This window comes from Lagenorhynchus albirostris, chromosome 8 (assembly GCF_949774975.1).
Source record: "Lagenorhynchus albirostris chromosome 8, mLagAlb1.1, whole genome shotgun sequence".
Classification (NCBI taxonomy): domain Eukaryota; kingdom Metazoa; phylum Chordata; class Mammalia; order Artiodactyla; family Delphinidae; genus Lagenorhynchus; species Lagenorhynchus albirostris.
Window position 1 is genome coordinate 48025221 of NC_083102.1, and position 21077 is coordinate 48046297.

The 21077-nt window shown below is 37.9% G+C and overlaps 1 protein-coding gene across 2 annotated transcripts in view; it reads right to left on the reverse strand.

Annotated features, from left to right (window-relative positions):
* TAX1BP1 (Tax1 binding protein 1) overlaps window positions 1–21077 on the reverse strand; it is an 88602-nt gene that overhangs the window by 32204 nt on the left and 35321 nt on the right. For both annotated transcript variants that reach the window (XM_060156947.1, XM_060156946.1), the window contains exons 6-9: window positions 14108–14256; window positions 13922–14012; window positions 6248–6433; window positions 375–599 (exon numbers count right to left, since the gene is read on the reverse strand). In XM_060156947.1, the coding sequence (XP_060012930.1) occupies window positions 375–599; window positions 6248–6433; window positions 13922–14012; window positions 14108–14256 (651 nt within the window). The remainder of the gene's footprint in view (window positions 1–374; window positions 600–6247; window positions 6434–13921; window positions 14013–14107; window positions 14257–21077) is intronic.

A 21077-nucleotide genomic window follows, 5' to 3' on the forward strand; every position in this document is an offset into this window, starting at 1 on the left:
AAACAAAAACCAAACACTTGAAAAGAATATTCTATCTCCTGAGAAGCAAGCATATCCTGTTAAATAACTATAGTACCATTTTATGCAGCTAGTAAATAAATTCTAAACAAAGCAATATATACCTCATATCAGAAAGTTTAATTAACAATAATAGAGCATTTTTACTAACAATTAGGAATTTGCTTACAGAAGTTTTTCTTAAAGCCTGCATTAATTTCAACCCAAGAAGTTACAATGACTAAAACAAAATGAATGGCAATTTAAAATGGTGACCAGGAATCTGACCTCAATTATTTTAACATAACTCAATTCTCTTTCATAAGCTTATCGTGAGTTTTTGACCAAAATGGAAATTCAAAATTAACCCGCTTTACCTGGTCTTTTCTCACAGCACTTAGTTTAAGCTCTGCCACTGCATCAGCTAACTGCTTTTTCACTCTCTCATTTTCCAAGCGTGCAGTGTGCAGATCTGCCATCGTCTTATCCCGCACGTTTACAGCATCGCTAAGTTCTTTAGCCAGAAAGACAGCTTCCTGCCGAGTTGCCTGAACCTGTTCCTCTGCTTTACGAAGTTGCTCCTTGAAAAAAACTGTATCTTCCTGAAGAAAGGCAGATAAATATATTTGTAATTAAACCATTCACGTAAAAAACAGAAGCAGAAACGATATTTATTCCTATTTCAACAGATCTAAAATTTTAAATTAAATATTGCTTTTCTATTCATGACTTAGATGAAGTATGTATGTCTATAAAAAATTTAAGATGTGACTTTGTTTTAGAGACCCCCATATAACAACCCTACGCATCACTACTATCACTTTATACGTGACAAACTTGAAGTACAGAAAGTCAGGCAACATAACCAATGCTTAGCTAAATAGAGACCCGAATGGAAGCTTCTGTCCCCCAGAATCTCTCCAGCTACAACTGCTGACCCTCATTTTTTATGATAAGCAATAATTACAAAAACTTCTTTGTAACTCCAAAAATGTTGGTTAAAAAAATGTTTCCTATGAGCTAACCTATAACATATCCAATATAATATTAATATACCATTACATTAGCACCTCTTACCAAACCTAAAAGTATCTTTAAAAAGTTAAAATTGCCATGATAGGGCTTCCCTGGTGGCGCAGTGGTTAAGAATCTGCCTGCCATTGCAGGGGACACGGGTTCGAGCCCTGGTCTGGGAAGATCCCACATGCTGCGGAGCAACTAAGCCCGTGTGCCACAACTACTGAAGCCCGTGTGCCTGGAGCCCGTGCTCCACAACAAGAGAAGCCACGGCAAGGAGAAGCCCGCGCACCGCAACAAAGAGTAGCACTCGCTCGCCGCAACTAGAGAAAGCCCACGCACAGCAACAAAGACCCAACAAAGCCAAATAAATAAATTTATAAAAAATAAAATAAAAATTGCCATGATAAAATTATTTCCTTTAATATTAAACATACATTATAAGCTCAATAAATCTAGTTTATTTAACATTCGTATTTTTATCTCTGTATTAGAAATAATGTAAACTCAAAAAGTGCAACCCATTCGCGGTTTTTAAACTGTTAGCTACTTAGAAGGAAATGTAAATGATTATTTATGTAATGCTGGGGTGAAGAAAATCTTTCTAAGTATAACACTAATAGAGCTAATATATAAATGTTATCAGCTTCTATATATCAGAAGGGAAAAAAGCAAAAAAGAGAACTAGAAGAAAATTATTTGTAATATATTCAAAAAATGTATAATACTCTGATATAAATAGATTTTCTAATCAATAAGAAATGGAAGAATTTTAAACCAAAAAAGAAAAAAAAGGGTTTCCCTGGTGGCGCAGTGGTTGAGAGTCCGCCTGCCGATGCAGGGGACACAGGTTCGTGCCCCGGTCCGGGAGGATCCCACATGCCGCGGAGCAGCTGGGCCTGTGAGCCATGGCCACTGAGCCTGCATATCCGGAGCCTGTGCTCCGCAACGGGAGAGGCCACAACAGTGAGAGGCCCGCGTACCGCAAAAGAAAAGAAAAAAAAAAACCCAAAAAAGGAAAAATATGGAGAAAGGCATGAACGTGAAATTTCTTTAAAATAAACGGCTATTATACATAGAAAAAATATTTAACTAAAATATTCAAGTAAAGAAGGTAAAACAAATACCATTCATCCTCTTTCAAGCTAACAAAGTGAAAAAAAGTAATGCTCTAGTATTTGCATGGTTTAGGAAAACTGGCACATTTACAAACATGTGGGCTCCTATAATCTGTAAGTGGTAACCATTCTTATCAGATTTTTGAAACAATCATCGACACCTTTAAAAAGCACATGGCTTTTGATCTATCAATTTAATTTTCATGAGTTTCTGATTAAAGGGTATGGACATAGGTTTAGTTTTGCAGGGTTAGTTTTGCAGGGATCCAGTAAAATATTAAGATTATGAAAAATTATTAAAAATCAAATGTCTAAATGGGAATTTATTGTAAACAAACTATGATATATCCTCCACACAATGAAAGCCCATGCAACCATTACTAGCAGCAGTATATGTCATACCCTGTTGATACATTAATTTTTTTGAAAGGCAATTTGAAAATAACTGAAAATGTAAACATTCAACCTGGCAACTGCACTTTGAGGAAGTTATTCTACAGATTTATACACATGCCTAGATATCTGTACAAGAATGTTTACTGCCATCATGCTTATAATACCTAAGGGTTGTACACTAAAACTAAAAACAATTGCATACTACACAGCTGTTAAATAAAGGAGAGACACTACAAAGCTGGGGGTTTTTTTGGCCTCGCGGCTTGCAGGATCTTAGTTCCAGGGATCGAACCCAGGCCCCCAGCAGTGGAAGCGTGGAGTCTTAACTACTGCATCACCAGGGAATTCCCTACAAAGCTGTTCTAATGAATGAGGAAGATCTGTGTGTGAACTCATACTGCAAGATGTCTAGACATTCCATAAATTTTTTAAAGGTTTTTGTAACACTATATTCTCATTTTTGTTAAAATATAAATATTGTATGTACATTCACAGATTTCTAGTAAAATTACTATAATAATATATCTGGGAAATGATATTGGTTACTTTTACCTTGTACCCTCACATACTACTCAAATTTTTTTATAACCATGATTTTTGTATTGCTTTTATAATTTTTTAAAAAGTTTTAACAACCAGGCATCAATTTCTCCAGGTACTTCTATACCTATGCTTTCCTCACAGAAGTCTTGCTTAAGTAGCATCTTATTAAATAACAAATAAACAATCAAACATGCTTTTCACTTTCCTGTTTGCATCTGCTATATTCAATACCCTGAAAAGTAACTTGGGTCTTAATCATTAATTCTAAGTATCATGCACATCTGATGTTTTAAGTGTTACATTAACTATATCTGAGTGTATTTATTAGCAAACTACTAAAAACCACATAATACTCCATCCATAAAAGTTAATGAATAAATCAAGGTAAATCTAAACAATGTAGTATTACACAGCCATTTTTTAAAAAATTAGGAAGATCTCTATGAACTGCTAGGGAATGATTTCCAGTCTATACTATTCACTGAAAAAAAAGCAAAGTGAAAAGGAGTATAAATAGCATGGCACTTTTAAGAAAGAAGGGGATAGAGAAGGGTGTGTGCATGCACACACATACACCAAGCTTATTTTTGCAAAATCAAACATAAGAAAAAACTGGAAACTAGTGAAAATGTTTACCTATGGGTACAGGTAAGAAAGGAGTTTTTTAGGGAAGAGTAAATTTTTTTGTTTCATTTTGACTGTGAATGATACAACTATTTTACATATTCAAAAAATAAAATTAAAGAAAAAGGTTAGGAGAAAACAAAAAAACTGAACTGTATTACAAATTCATAACATAAATATGTTAAAAAAATTAATTCAAGTAACCTTTGAACATGGTACTCTGTACATCCTTAGTGACATACTCTAAGATAAAAGAGCTGGAAAAGATCTTAATTTTATTCAGTAGACATACTGTTAGAAGTGGCATTGATATAATAATTCTGAAACTACTGGTATGTACAGCTGGTTAGAAAACATGAATAGATACGTTTTGGAAACAAGGGTTCTCACACTGGGAGAAGAGATACATAAATATGTAATGGAGGAAGATAAGGAAGAACCCTAGGAGATACTGAATTTGAACTGGAGATATCAATATAAATTTAAGACTTAAAGTGTCTGTCTATTGAAAGTGCAAAGTAGCAAAAGGATCCAGTGGCTTGGCTTCAAAATACCCTTCACTAATGAAAAAAATCAGGCTCTTTGGAGAAATGGGTAATAGCAGATCTGGAGCCGAAACTAAAACTGTAATACACAGTTCTACCACAAAACAAGGAAGCATTCAAAGCATTAGGGGGACATATCAGAAAGACACAAGAGCAGGTTTGAGAAGGTTCCCCCCTAGCTAAATATAGGACAATTTGAGTATGAAAAAGAATAATGATGATGTATGTACCCAACTCCCGGCCACAGACCATTAGCAGTCCAAGGCCTGTTAGGAACCGGGCCACACAGCAGGAGGTGAGCGGCAGGCAAGCAAGCGAAGCTTCATCTGTATTTACAGCCGCTCCCCAGCACTCACATTACCACCTGAGCTCTGCCTCCTGTCAGATCAGCATAGGCATTAGATTCTCATAGGAGCACGAACCTACTGTGAACTGCGCATGCGAGGGATCTAGGTTGCATGCTCCTTATGAGCATCTAATGCCTGGTGATCTGAGGTGGAGCTGAGGCGCTGACGGTAGCTCTGGGGAGCAGCTGCAAATACAGATTATCATTAGCAGAGAGGCTTGACTGCACAGACACCACAGTAAATCAACTGCTTGCAGACTCATATCAAAACCCTATCAATGAGTGGCAAGTGACAATGAAGCTGCATCTTACAGAGTAGACTGGACATAAGCAACACACTTCAGGTGTCACTGTCTCCCGTCACCCCCAGATGGGAGCATCTAGTTGCAGGAAAACAAGCTCAGGGCTTCCACTGATTCTGCATTATGATGAGTTGTATAATTATTTCATTATATATTACAGTGTAATAATAATAAAGTGCACAATAAATGTAATGTGCTTGAATCAGCCCAAACCATCCCACCCCCACCTCCACCCCCCTGAGAAAAAAACTGTCTTCCACGAAACCGGTCCCTGGTGCCAAAAAGGTTGGGGACCGCTGATGTATAATATACTGAACAAAAAAGAATCAGTCTATAGTGATATAAAAAAAGGGGAGAGGGCAACAGGGAACCACCTCATTATAATAAAAGAATACCTACTAATAAACATAAAAGGAATGACAGAATTTTTAAAATCACCGTTTTGTAATCATTAATTCAATAACTGATGCAGGAAAGGATCATGAAGGGATAAAAAACACTGGGTCAAAGAGTATTGGGGAGTAGGATGTTCACATGATCTCAAAGTATTACCCCACAGATTACTCAATAATCACAAAGAGAGAAAGGCACCAATATATGGAGAGACAACCAGACATAACTTTAAACACATGATTAAACCTAATATCAGCAAGAATGGAATTGATATTACATGACTTTTGATGTGATTGCACCAGAATATACAAAACATCATCTACGCCTTTTCTTGCCAAAAATCTTCGACCTGAATCTAGTTATGAAACAACAGACAAATCTAGATTATGGAATATTCTCTCAGACAAGCCTGAATTCTTAAAAAATACCAATGTTATAAAAGACAAACAGTATAGGGACACTGTTCTAGATTAAAGCAGACCAAGAACACAATAATAATCATTAATGTGTGATCTCTGACTACCAGGGATCAAGCAATTTTAAAGGTTATGCAAAAATACACGTGGGACAATTTGAATGTGGACTAAAACTATATACGAACATGAATATTATATCAATATAAAATTCCTTAGATGTCATAATGGTATTACGGTTATACAGAAGAATGTACTTGTTAATAAGAGAAACATGCTAAAGTATTTAGGGTGAAATGTCATAATGCCTGCAACTGACTTTCAAATGGCTGGGGTGAGGAGGAGAAGGCATATAAATGGGGGAGATAAAGATAGCAAAATATTTAAGGATATATATGTATTCATTTTTCTGTTCTTTCAACTCTTCTATAAGTTTGAACTTTTTCCAAAAAAGCTGGGGGAGGAAAGATTAAAAATAAAAACGACCATACTGTATACGTTTAATAGAGATAATATTTTACAATCTTCAAATACATATTGCAAACGTACTTACCTTAGTTGAGGTTGTAAGCAAGAAAGCCCTCTGTAGATTCTCCTTTTCAGTCAAACAGAACTTCAGTCTGCTAATCTCTTCTTTGAAATGAGTAATCATGTTTTCTTTGTTCCCATCTAAATTCTTTAAAGTCTGGACCTCTGACACAAGCTTGGTATTTTCTATTTCTGTATTCTTCAAATGTACCTGAAACAGTGCTTGAAAATGTCAAGAATATTCTTTCTAACTCTATAACCTAAGTTACTCAAAGTTTAAAATATTACTATTTATCTCTAACCCAAATATGATCCAAGAGAAGGGAAGATTCACTAGATGAGAAGTCAGGAGACCCAAATTCTGCCAAATGACTAGCCAAGTACGTGGGCGCAGAACACAGCTTTTCTGAATTGGGTGTTGTTGCTGTTTTAGTTTTCCAAAGAGATTAATTCTAAGGTCTAACACTACCTGATCTCTAAAGTCTTTTCCTTTGATGATTTTAAGTTAGTTCTCTTTAAAATTACAAATGAATTTGGTTGTTCTTTTGGGGAAACATTACGTTACAGGCATATTCATATATAAAGACCAGATTCTGGAAAACTAAAGGAATACATTCAAGAACATCTTAAGCAATTCAATTTTTTACTTATGAAAAAATACTATGTCATTTACTTCCTGTGTGCCTAAAAATATATTTGTTGATTAATTAACCCAACTATATTGATTCTTCCAGGGACTTTGGCTGCTGTTGTTCATAGCATATACACAAATCAAATTCCATAACTGAAATTATAAAGAGTACAAGTATCTGGTTTCCACTATAAAGAGTACCTTGCTTTGGTTAAGAGCATCAAAGAGAAATGAATTAACATACTTCTTGCACTTTACTCTTAATGTATGCAATGCTGAAGACTAATTCCTGTTCACAATGAAAGAATATAACTCCAGATAATCTAAAGGTATCAGCAGCCAAGACCTTTGCAGCATCAGTTTAAAAACACTACCCAATTTTCATAATCATCAGCTCATGAAAGCACTTTTTACCAATCCCTCTAAATTCTGTTAGGCCAGGGATGGGTCACATGATCCAACAGGGGTTAGAGGAGAGAGGCAAAGGAAACTATTTGGTTACTCATGAGAACAATTTGAAAGGGAAAGTATGTTTCTGAGATTAACAGTATAGTATGTCTTACCACACTCGGTAAATGGAATCTCCTTGCCAAAAAAACACAAAACAAAAATCCCTAGGGAAGTTTTACTTCCAATTTTCGGCATACATTCATATAAATGAAATACTGTTCAGGACACTGGGAGGTTGGGAGAGAGTGTATTCAAATGGAAATTTCAGAGTCACTTTGATCCCAACTGCTAATTCTTACAGAAAACAGGAGATATTAGCACACTGTAAAAGAATAAACCCCCAAGGCACTCGTTCTTTCCCTTCCTCCCTCCCAAGTCTTAGGCACAGGACTCGTCATTCAGGTGTACAACAGAGACACACAAAATCTTTGCAGAAAGTAAGAAAAAAGGAATATAAGGAATAAATAATTTAGAGCAGTAAAAGAAAAATAAATTCTGGATTTACCCTAAAATGTACTTGTCAACCCTTTACAAAACATTGGAAGTACTGTTTCTCAGGATAGAAGAGAGAAAAGAAAGGCAGGATGGAAAGGTGACAGCTTCAGGGAAAAGTTTTCCTCTTTCCAAAATAAGTCATTCTAATTATCATTACACCTCTCAAGCATTAAACCAGGTAAGAAAAGTAAGTAAACGAGGTCCTGGTTTACTTAGGACCTTCCTAAACCCTTCCCAATACTAACTAGTATACCTTCAGAATTCATTTTATTTAATTTATTATTGAAGTAAAATGACTGAAAACATAGACATGCTATTTACCCAATTATCTCCCAATGTTCTAACAGAGAAACAACATGGAAAGTACTTAACTATCCAGAGAAATAATGCCCAGGTCTTTTCCTGGCACAAAACTGAAACATTATCACTGAAATTCATAGTAACATTAAATAAAAAATTATTACAGATGCAAAATCTTCATTTAGTTAAAAAATCCTTTATAACTTTAAAAAACTGCATTTGAAAGTAGTTTGCAAAAAAAGCAAAAAAAACAAAGATACTGTATCCAACTGTTCAAAAACCAAACATTATACCTGGGCACTTTTCCTTAAAGTCAAATCATAAAATCATCCACCAGTGAGTCTTCACTATTTTCCTTCCTATTCTGGGGGAGACACACACACACACACTCTCACGCTCCGGGGATGGTACACACACACACACACACACACACACTCTCATGCTCCGGGGATGGTACACACACACACACACACACTCACGCTCCGGGGGTGGTACACACAGACACACACACACACTCTCACGCCCCGGGGATGGTATACACACACACACACACACACACACACACACACTCACGCTCAGGGGATGGCACACACACACACACACACACACTCTCACGCTCCGGGGATGGTACACACACACACACACACACTCACGCTCTGGGGATGGTATACACACACACACACACACACACACACACTCACGCTCCGGGGATGGTACAGACACACACACACACTCACTCACTCACTCACTCGCTCACGCTCCAGGGATGGCTGTTCCAAGAAACAGAATGGGTATAACCCATGACATGCAAAATGTTCCTATCTATGCTCTGCAATGAGGTGCACAGTGGACTCAAACTTTTTATTTTAAAGGCAAAAAATTTTAAAGACTAAAAAAAAATTAACCACCCCCCCAAAATAAGAAGGAAATTATTGTAGCTTTGTGGTATAGTTTGAAATAAGGGAACATGACACCTCCAGCTTTGTTCTTCTCAGGATTGTTTTGGCTATTCAGGGTCTGTTGTGTTTCCATATAGATTTTAGAATTATTTGTTCTAGTTCTGTGAAAACACCATAGATATTTTAATAGGAATGCACTGAATCTGTAGATTGCCTTGGGTAGTATGGTCATTTTAACAATGTATATTCTTCCAGTCCATAAGCACAGCATATCTTTCCATTTGTTTGTGTCATCTTCAATTTCTTTCATCAATGTCTCATAGTTTTCCCAGTAAAGAGCTTGTAACTCCTTAGATTTTTTCCTGTTTTATTCTTTTTGATTGTAAATGGGATTATTTTCTTAATTTCTCTTTCCAAGAGTTTGTTGTTAGTATATAGAAATGCAACATATTTCCATATATTAATTTTGTACCTTTCAACTTAACCAAACTCATTGAGGAATAGTAGTTTTTTGGTGGCATCTTTAGGATTTTCTGTATATAGTATCATGTCATCTGCAAACAGCGACAGTTTTACTACTTCCTTTCCAATTTGGATTCCTTTTCTTTTTCTTGTGTGACTGCTGTGGCTAGGACTTCCAATACTATGTGGAATAAACATAGTCAGAGTGGGCATCCTTGGCTTGTTCCTGATCTTAAAGGAAGTGCTTTCAAGCTTTTCACCACTGAGTACGTTACAATGTTAGCTGTAGGCTTGTCATATATGGCTTTTATTATGTTGAGGTATGTTCTCTCTACACCCACTTGAGGTTTTACCACAAATGAATGCTGAATTTTGTCAAAAGCTTTTTCTGCATCTACTGAGATGATCATACGATCTTTATCCTTCAATTTTTTAATGCAGTATATCACATTAACTATACTTTGTATACTACAAAGCTACAGTAATCAAAACAGCATGGTACTGCACAAAAAACAGACACCTAGGACTTGCCTGGTGGTCCAGTAGTTAAGACTCCAGCTTCCACTGCAGGGAGCATGGGTTCGATCCCTGGTCAGGGAAATAAGATCCCACATGCCTCGAGGCACACCGCACCCCCCACCAAAAAACAACTTTGGGACTTCCCTGGTGGCGCAGTGGTTAATAATCTGCCTGCCAATGCAGGGGACACGGGTCCGATCACTGGTCCGGGAAGATCCCACATGCTGCAGAGCAACTGAGCCCGTGCACCACAACTACCGAGAGCCCGCGCACCTAGAGCCTGTGCTCTGCAACAAGAGAAGCCACCGCAATGAGAAGCCCGCGCACTGCAACAAAGAGTAGCCCTCCCTTGCCGCAACTAGAGAAAGCCCGCGCACAGCAACGAAGACCCAATGCAGCCAAAAATTTAAAAAAAAAGACAGACACATAGATCAGTGGAACAGAACAGAAAGTCCAGAAATGAACTCACACTTATATAAGCAATTTATCTATGACAAAGGAGGCAAGAATATTACAACAGGGAAAAGACAACCTCTTCAATAAATGGTATTGGGAAAACTGGACAGCTACATGCAAAATCATCAAACTGAACTACTTTCTCACACCATATATAAACTCAAAATGGATTAAAGACTTAAATGTAAAACCTGAAACCATAAAACTTCTAGAAGAAAACATAGGCAGTATGCTTTTTGACATCAGTCTTAGCATATTTTTTTGGATGTGTCTCCTCAGGCAAGGGAATCAAAAGCAAAAATAAAACAAATGGGACTATGTCAATCTAAAAAGCTTTTACCCAGCAAAGGAAACTGTCAACAAAATGAAAAGGCCACCTACTGAATGGGAGAAGATATTTGCAAGTGATATATCCAACCAACATTGAGTTAATATCTAAAATCTACAAAGAACTCATACGACTCAACATCAAAAACACAAGCCCAATTAAAAAATGGGCAGAGAACCTGAATAGACATTTCTCCAAAGAAGATATACAGATGACCAACAGGCAAATGAAAAGGTGTTCAACATCACTAATCATCAGGAAAAGAGAAATCAAATACCACCTCAATGAGATTATCACCTCACACCTGTCAGAATGGCTACTATCAAAAAGACAACAAATAACAAGTGTTGGCAAGAATGTGGAGAAAAGGGAACCCCCCTGCACTGTTAGTGGTAATGTAAATTGGTGCAGTCACTATGGAAAACAGTATGGAGGTTCCTCAAAAATTTAAAAATAGGGACTTCCCTGGTGGTCCAGTAGTTAAGACTCTGTGCTCCCAATGCAGGGGGCACAGGGTTGATCCCTGGTTGGGGAACTAAGATGCCACACAGTGTGACCTTAAAAAAAAAAGTTAAAAATAGAACCGTATGATCCAGCAATTCCACTCCTGGGTATTTCTCTGAAGAAAACAAAACACTAATTTGAGAAGCTATAAGCACCCCTATGTTGCAGCATTACCTACAATAGCCAAGATACGGAAGCAACCTAAGTGCCTATCTTTTTTTTTTTTAAATTAGAGTATAGTTGCTTTACAATATTGTGTTAGTTTATATTGTACAGCAAAGTGAATCAGCTATACGTATACATTTATCCCCTCTTTTTTTGATTTCCTTTCTCATTTAGGTCACCACAGAGCATTGAGTTCCCTGTGCTATACAGTACATTCTCATTAGTTATCTATTTTATACATAGTGTCAATAGTGTATATATGTCAATCCTAATCTCCCAGTTCATCCCGCCTCATGCCCATCAATAGATGAATGGATAAAGAAGACGTGGTGTGTACATACATACACATAAACACACACACACACACACACACACACACACACACACACACACAGAGGACTATTACTCAGCCATAAAAAAAGAAAAACCTTGCCATCTGCAACAACATGGACAGACCTAGACAGTATTATGCTAAGTGAAATAAGTCAAAGATAAATATCATATTATTTCACTTACATGTGGAATCTAAAAAACAAAACAAATGAACAAACATAAAAAAGAAACAGAGCCATAGATGAAGAGACCAAACAAGTGGTTGCTGGACTACAGGGGATAGGATGAGAGAAACAGGTGAGGAAGATTAAGAGGTACAAATTTCCAGTTACAAAATAAAATCGGTCACAGGTATGAAGTGTACAGCATGGGGAATATAGCCAATAATTATGTAATACCTTTGTATAGTGACAGGTGGTAACTAGACTTATTGTGGTGATCATTTTGAAATGTACAGGAATATCAAATCACTATGCTGTGCACCAGAAACTAGGTCAATTAAACTTCACAAACAAACTCGTGAAAAAAGAGATCAGATTTGTGGTTACCTGAGGCAGAGGGTGGGGGGAAGGGGGGAATTATGAAAGTAATCAAAAGGTACAAACCTCCAGTTATAAGATAAGTAAGTACTAGGGATGTAATGTACCACATGATAGCTAAAATTAACACTGCTGTATGTTATATATTGATATCAAAGTTATTAAGAGAGTAAATCCTTAGAGTTCTCATTACAAGGAAAAAAATCTTTTATTTTATACCTATATGAGATGATGAATGTTCACTAAACTTATTGTGGTAATTATTCCATGATGTATACAAGTATACAAGTCAAATCATTATGCTGTATACTATAAACTTATACAGTGCTATATGTCAATTATATCTCAATAAAAATGGAAGAAAAAAGAGGTGATCCTCAGAACAGATTTGAAATTTCATACTTGGGTACCCAATGTTGGTATCTAGCTTATCAATGTATATAAATAAATGAATAGTTGTTTTTTAAAGAGAAGGAGGAAGAAACCCACTGGTAACATAATAAATCATATTTTAGTTTCTTAGTACAAGTTGAGACTCTCAAATACTGAATATATGCAGAGTTTTATGTTTTATGTTTAATATATACCATAATATCAATATATAAATGAGTACTGTCCTTTTCTAATCTAATAAAGAGATTGAATCTATCCAAATAATACTGACTTAGCTCAGACTGTTCTTGAAATTCCTCATCTGGAACTTCCTTCAGGAACTGCTTATGAGCCACTTAAAATAAGTAAGTCCCAATACGCATCCACGACATTATTGACAACTAAAGCTCACTACCCTACTGCAGAGTCACTTAAAAAGGAAAGGAGGAAAAAACTTCAAAGGGTGAAGATTTGTCAACAGGATCTTTTTTAAAATGACAGTCTCTGAAGATTATTATTATTATTCCAAAAGGCAAACTGCAAAACATGATCATCACTGAAGTAAATTAATGCTCTCCTTAAGGTTTATATATTCTTAAAAGGGGAAAATAATTAGTTGCACAAATTCTGATAAACAGGTATCTTGTTACCATTACAACTCTTTGACATATTATACATTACCTGCTAAGTATCTAAAACACCAGCAATTTAATTCCCTGAAAACTAATTAGGGACTATACACAATGAGGCAGCTTTAAAATATACTCCCAAAACCTTTGATTCTCCTCTCTTAAAGAAGTGGAGCCTAATTTCCTTCTCCTGAGTATCAGCTGGAGTGACTTGCTTCTAATTAATAAAATAAAGAAGCATCAGTGTACAACTTGGAGACCAGGTCATAAAATGCACTGACTTCCTCCTTGCTCTCTCTTGTATAGCTCACTCTGAGGGAAGCTGGCTGCCATACTGTGAGAACATTCAAGCAGCCACTGAAGAGGCAACATTCCAAGAAACTGAAGGGCCTCCTGCCAAAAGTCATGTGAGTGAGCCACTTTGACAGCAGATTTTCCAGTTCTAATTGAGCCTTTGGCTGACTGCAGCCCTTGCCAAACATCCTGACTGCAACTACACAAGAGACCCTGAGCAAGAACCACTCAGCTAAGCTGCTCCCAAATTCCTGACCACTAAGTTTTGGGGTAACATGTTACACAGCAAAAGATAACTAATAAAAATGTAAAGAATAAATTACCTTATAAAGTTCCTTCTCATCCTTTTCTGTCTTCAACTGACATTCAAGCTGTTCTTTTTCATATTGTGCCTTTCTGAGTTTGTCCTTTAAACTGAGTTAAAGTCAAATAACGTTAACATAGACAAAAACAACTTTCTTAAAACAGTTTTAAAACACGAAGATACTTTTTTAAAGCATCATGAATACCTGTCTAATTCAGTTTCTTTTTCAATCGCTTTATGTGTGACTGACACAATATCTTCCTCAAGCTGGAGGGCTTTGGATGTAGCATCATTGTAACTCTTCTTAAATTCTTCATTTTCCATTTTTAAACTTTGTGAGACTTCAAAAAGAACCTTAGAAACAATAACAAAATATTTTGAGAAACACAGAAACATAATTAGAAATACAAATTTGTATATCTCTAAGAAATCTATTTATGGTTAAAAGTTTAATCCCACATTTGTCCCCTCCGAAGTTTTTTTTTTTTTGGTGGTATGCGGGCCTCTCACGTTGCGGAGCACAGGCTCCGGACACACAGGCTCAGCGGCCATGACTCACGGGCCCAGCCGCTCCGCGGCATGTGGGATCTTCCCGGACCAGGGCACGAACCCATGTCCCCTGCATCAGCAGGCGGACTCTCAACCACTGCGCCACCAGGGAAGTCCCCCTCCCAAGTTTATAAGACTAAAAACTAAACCTGAAATGGTAACATACATTAAACTTTTCAAATACTAAATCAATTATTAACTTTTTTCCTGGACTTTTCACACACTGTTTGCTGATTTCACCAACTTCTCCACCAGAGGGCAGGCAACTGAAGTGAGGAAAAAATTTAAAAATTAGTCACTTTGCTTTTTACATCTCCCTTTCCAATGTTACCCTAATGACAAAACAAGTTTCATGATACTAAACAAAGTTAACACCAACTTCTTCTAGCATAAATCACTAAGTGCCACTGATAATTATACCAAAGCACTAAGTTAAGATATATGCCTAAAGCCATGTTCCTAAAGCTCCTGTCACTGTGATTCAAGAGGCTGGAACAAATATTTAAAGACACTGAAATGGATATAAAAGAGGTAGTAAATGTGATGAATTTCACTTTAAACAGATAATTTAAAAATTTTTATCACATCAATTAAGACAATTAAGTAACTTATGAGAATTCGATCAAGCCTCTCCCTAAGCCTGTTTTATAATTTGTAAAATGGAGATAATAAGGCCTTTTCTGCCTCGTTTATAAAATTATGAGAACCAAATATAACAGTGCATTTGGAGGTTTCCACATAGTTATGGGAAACTATACATCAAAAGAACTGATAAATTAAGACAAATTGTGTTTGTTAAAAAAATAATTTTACAATTTCCCACTAATGAAAGTACCACCCGGGACTTCCCTGGCAGTCCAGTGGTTAAGACTCCACGCTTCCCTCGGTGCTTTGTGACCTCCTGGAGGGGTGGGATAGGGAGGGGGGGAGGGACGGAGACACAAGAGGGAACAGATATGGGAACATATGTATATGAATAACTGATTCACTTTGTTAACACACCATTGTAAAGCAATTATACCCCAATAAAGATGTTTAAAAAAAAAAAGACTCCACGCTTCCTCCTTCCCTTGTGGCGCAGTGGTTAAGAATCCCCCTGCCAATGCAGAGGACACGGGTTCGAGCCCTGGTCTGGGAAGATCCCACATGCCATGGAGCAACTAAGCCCGTTCACCTCAACTACTGAGCCTGCGCTCTAGAGCCCGTACTCCACAAGAAGAGAAGCCACCACAATGAGAAGTCCGCACACCGCAATGAAGAGTAGCCCCCACTTGCTGCAACTAGAGAAAGCCAGGGCGCAGCAACGAAGACCCAACGCAGCCACAAATAAACAAACAAACAAACAAATAAATTAAAAAAGACTCCGTGCTTCCACTGCAGGGGGCATGGGTTCGATGCCTGGTCAGGAAATTAGGATCCTGCATGCCCTGTGGCGCAGCCAAAAAAAAAATAATAGTACCACCCATCAACCCACTCACGAAAACTAAAGAAAATCACCATTCTGCCAATTTAAATGTATCAAATGTTACAAAGTATTTATAAGCCACTTTGACTTTCATAAAGTAACAGCCAAATTTTTTACTTATAGGTAGAATATCACTTTAAATATCTTGCTAGAATATGAAAATTACTAAACTGCATCTAAGAACAACGTAATTCATTAAGAAGCTTATCACAACAGAGGTCAGATACACTCTATTGGTTTTATTTTTGCTCAAAACAACTGTTTGCCTTACTGAATTTGCAACATAAACCAAAGACTGTTATGCAAAACTAAATGCTTTTCTGATTTCAATTCTACACAACACCAGAGAAAGCAGGTGATATTTACTCCCTCTCCCATAATTGTTGTCACTATCCAATGATCCTTTAATATTTGACACATTTTCAGTATTTGTCTAGCTGATTTATAAGGACGATCAGAGAGGTTTCTAAATAGTTTTTTTACTATTTTTTTTTTAGTTTTTATTTTTACCAAATGCTCTCTTGGTACTGTGAATAGGCTACAGATTTAATCCAGGTATTTCTTCCTAGGAAAAAGATTAGATTGCCCAGAGGCAAAAACTAGTTTCTGATTCTGCAATTAATGAAGTTCTATAGTGGGTAAATAGCATTCTAAAGAAAATGCATAGAGAATAACTAGAAAAGATTCATAAGCAACTAAACACAAAACATTAACTGCTTTATCTATGAGTCAGTTAACTCTATAGTGAGTCACAAATTAATTCTAACTATACTTGAGAGTCTTGGAATCTTTTGTTGGTACCTATAAAAGCAACCAATAGCTTCTCAGCATCCAAGCCCACTGCAAAAGTGGGGATTATGAAAATACTAAAGTGGGGATTATTTTTTTTTTTTTTTTTTTTTTTGTGGTACGCGGGCCTCTCACTGTTGTGGCCTCTCCCGCTGCGGAGCACAGGCTCCGGACGCTCAGGCTCAGCGGCCATGACTCACGGGCCTAGCCGCTCCGCGGCATGTGGGATCTTCCCAGACCGGGGCACGAACCCGTGTCCCGTGCATCGGCAGGCGGACTCTCAACCACTGCGCCACCAGGGAAGCCCATAAAGTGGGGATTATTCTTCAGGCCTGTAGCACTCATATCTGAGTGAAGGATAAGCATCTTCAATGTGTCTAAGTTTCCTTAGCATGAAAATGACATCAAAGCCCTTAGTGTACATACAAATAACTAAGAAACATGTTTTCTTTAAAAAAAATAATAATAACATTTTTAAAACAGTAAAATTTACAACATAGTCTTTGAAAAACACTTGAAATTTGGAATAAATATTCATTTGGTCAGTATTTGCAAGATATGTCAAAAGGGCACCATAATTCTAATATTAAAACAGAGAAAAACTTAGAGATGAGTAAGTCAGCTACACCGTGCACCAAGATAAGAACAGTAACAAAAGTGGTGGCAAAAGGAGATTAAGAGATTTGGGCATTTCAGATTCATGCAGCAGACTTCGCCCCCTCCTCCTAAATTGAAGGATCACGTCACCATGACCTACTATTACCAATCCCCCCAAGTCATAACCCTCAAATATGAACAACCAGATAAAAAGACTGTGAATCATCTATGTGGCTAAACATGCACTAAAAATATCTTAACAACACATTTATTCCTATGTTAAATAAAGACAAAATTAACTCTGACTACAAATGAATACATGTAAAGAAACCAGATACAATATCACTGACAATTATCTAGAAAAAAGTATGATGATATTCTGGATTCAAACATACAGCAAGAAAATTTAGTAAATTAGTTCCTGAATACTCTAAATGGCAAATCATTGGCAAAAGGATTATGTCATTTATGGAAATTGCTAAAAGATTTTAAAATAAATCTTACTCATTTGAGGTAACTGGCTTTTCTCAAACACTGTGCTTCTTGAAATCGACTATAATACCAAGCTATGTAGATAGTTCTAGAGAATATAAATGTATCTTCTCTGGTTCCTAGAAATACACCAAACAAAAATATAACTGACGGGCTTCCCTGGTGGCGCAGTGGTTGAGAGTCCGCCTGCCGATGCAGGGGACATGGGTTTGTGCCCCGGTCCGGGAAGATCCCACATGCCACGGAGCGGCTGGGCCCGTGAGCCATGGCCGCTGAGCCTGTGCGTCCAGAGCCTGTGCTCCGCAATGGGAGAGGCCACAACAGTGAGAGGCCCATGTACCGCAAAAAAAAAAAAAATAAATATATATATATATATATATATATATATATATATATAACTGACAACAATGTACTATAATAAACTATCTTCATGGCATTAAAATAATGTGTTAAAAGGCAAAATAAATAAATAACAATAATAACTAGGGAATTAACTGTTTCATTAACATTGCTCCCATAAAAACAACCTGTTTAAGTTTCAGTTAGTTTTTTTTTTTAATATTTATTTATTTATTTGGTTGCATCGGGTCTTAGTTGCAGCAGGTGGGCTCCTTAGTTGCAGCTCGCCAGCTCCTTAGCTGTGGCATGCGAACTTTTACTTGCAGCATGCATGTGGGACCTAGTTCCCGGAACAAGGATCGAACCCAGGCCCCCTGCACTGGGAGTGCCAAGTCTAAACCACTGTACCACCTGAGAAGTCCCTCAGTTACAGCTTTTGTTTGTTTTTTATTTGTAAACTTTTTATTTGTAAACTAACCTGATAGAAACCATAACTTACTTTAGCATATTTCAATTTGCAGTACTTTAGATCTCTGAATTTAAACAACACATATTCATATAACCTCTTCGGTAATAAACTTCAAATTTATCTTAAGAAAACCTTATACTTTTATTCAAACAACAACAGCAAAAAATTGCACTAAGAACATTTCCATGAAGGGACTTTGCTTGTGGTCCAGTGGGTAAAACTCCGCATTCCCAAAGCAGGGGGCCTGGGTTCGATCCCTGGTTGGAGAACTAGATCCCACATGCATGCTTCAACTAAGAGCCCACATGCCACAACTAAGATCAGGCTCAGCCAAAATAAATACATTTTTAGAAAAGAAAAAAAAGACAATTTCCATGGAGAATATTGTCCATATTCCAAGAGAGCAAAGTTTAAATACAATAAAATGTAATAAGAGCCACTTCTACTATCAAAAGTCTGCTATGAGCAAATACACTTAAATTCTACCTTTGTGAAACCATAATCAAAACGAAAAGACAGGACTTCCCTGGTGTTCCAATGGCTAAGAATCCACCTTCCAATTCAGAGGACGCGGATTCAATCCCTGGTCGGGGAACTAAAATCCCACATGCCATGGCGCCACTAAGCCTGCACACCATAACTAGAGACTAGAGAAGGCTGCACACCATAATTAGAGACTAGAGAAGCCCATGCGCCACAACTAGAGAAGCCCGCACACTGCAATGAAGACCCAGCGCACACACACACACACACAAACAAACAAACAAACAAAAAGAAAAACAAGGGCTTCCCTGGTGGCACAGTGGTTGAGAGTCCGCCTGCCAATGCAGGGGACTCAGGTTCATGCCACGGAGCAGCTGGGCCCGTGAGCCATGGCCGCTGAGCCTGTGCGTCCAGAGCCTGTGCTCCGCAACGGGAGAGACCACAACAGTGAGAGGCCCGCGTACCACAAAAAAAAAAAAAAAAAAAAAAACATGAAAAGGCAACCCATAGAATGGGAAAAAATATTTGCAAACGATGTAACCAACAAGGGATTAATCTCCAAAATATACAAACAGCTCATGCAGCTCAGTATCAAAAAAACAACCAAATCAAAAACTGGGCAGGGAATTCCCTGATGGTCCAGTGGTTAGGACTACATGCTTTCACTGCCAAGGGCCCAGGTTCGATCACTGTTCAGGGAACTAAGATCCTACAAGCCAAGCTGCACGGCCAAAAAAAGGCAGAAGATCTAAATAGACATTTCTCCAAAGAAGACATACAGATGGCCAAAAAGCACATGAAAAGATGCTCAACATCACAAAATATTAGAGAAATGCAAATCAAAACTACAGTGAATGGGGCTTCCCTGGTGGCGCAGTGGTTGAGAGTCCGCCTGACAATGCAGGGGACACGGGTTCATGCCCCGATCCGGGAGGATCCTACATGCCGCGGAGTGGCTGGGTCCGTGAGCCATGGTCGCTGAGCCTGCGCGTCCGGAGCCTGTGCTCCGCAACGGGAGAGGCCCGCGTACCGCAAAAAAAAAAAAAAAAAACTACAGTGAAGTATCACCTCACATCAGTCAGGATGGCCATCAACAAAAAGTCTACAAATAATAAGTGCTGGAGAGGGTGTGGAGAAAAGGCAACCCTCCTACACTGCTGGTGGGAATGTAAACTCATACAGCCACTATGGAGAACATTATGGGGGTTCCTTAAAAAACTAAAAATAGAACTACCATATGATCCAGCAATCCCATTCCGGGGCATATATCTAGAGAAAACCATAATTCGAAAAGATACATGCACCCCAATGTTCAATGCAGCACTATTTACAATAGCCAAGACATGGAAGCAACCTAAATGTCCACTAATGGAGGAATGGATAAAGAAGATGTGAGATATATATATATATATATATACACATATACATATACATACAGTGGAATATTACTCAGCCATAAAAAAGAATGAAATAATGCCATTTGCAGCAACATAGACAGACTTAAGAGATTATCATACTAAGTGAAGTCAGAAAAAGAAAAATATAATATCACTTATATGTGGAATCTAAAAAAATGATACAAATGAACTTATTTACAAAACAGAAACAGACTCACAGACTTCAGAAACAAACTTTATGGGGACATCACTGGTGGCTCAGTGGTTAAGAATCCGTCTGCCGATACAGGGGACATGGGTTCAAGCCCTGGTCCGGGAAGATCCCACATGCCGTGGAGCAACTAAGCCTGTGCGCCACAACTACTGAGCCTGCGCTCCACAACTACTGAGTCCGTGTGCCACAGCTACTGAGCCTGTGCTCTAGAGCCTGCAAGCCACAACTACTGAGCCCGCATGCCACAACTACCGAAGCCCGCGCACCTAGAGCCTGTGCTCCACAACAAGAGAAGCCACTGCAAGGAGAAGCCCACGCACTGCAACAAAGAGTAGCCCCTGCTTGCCGCAACTAGAAAAGGCCCGCGTGCAGCAACGAAGA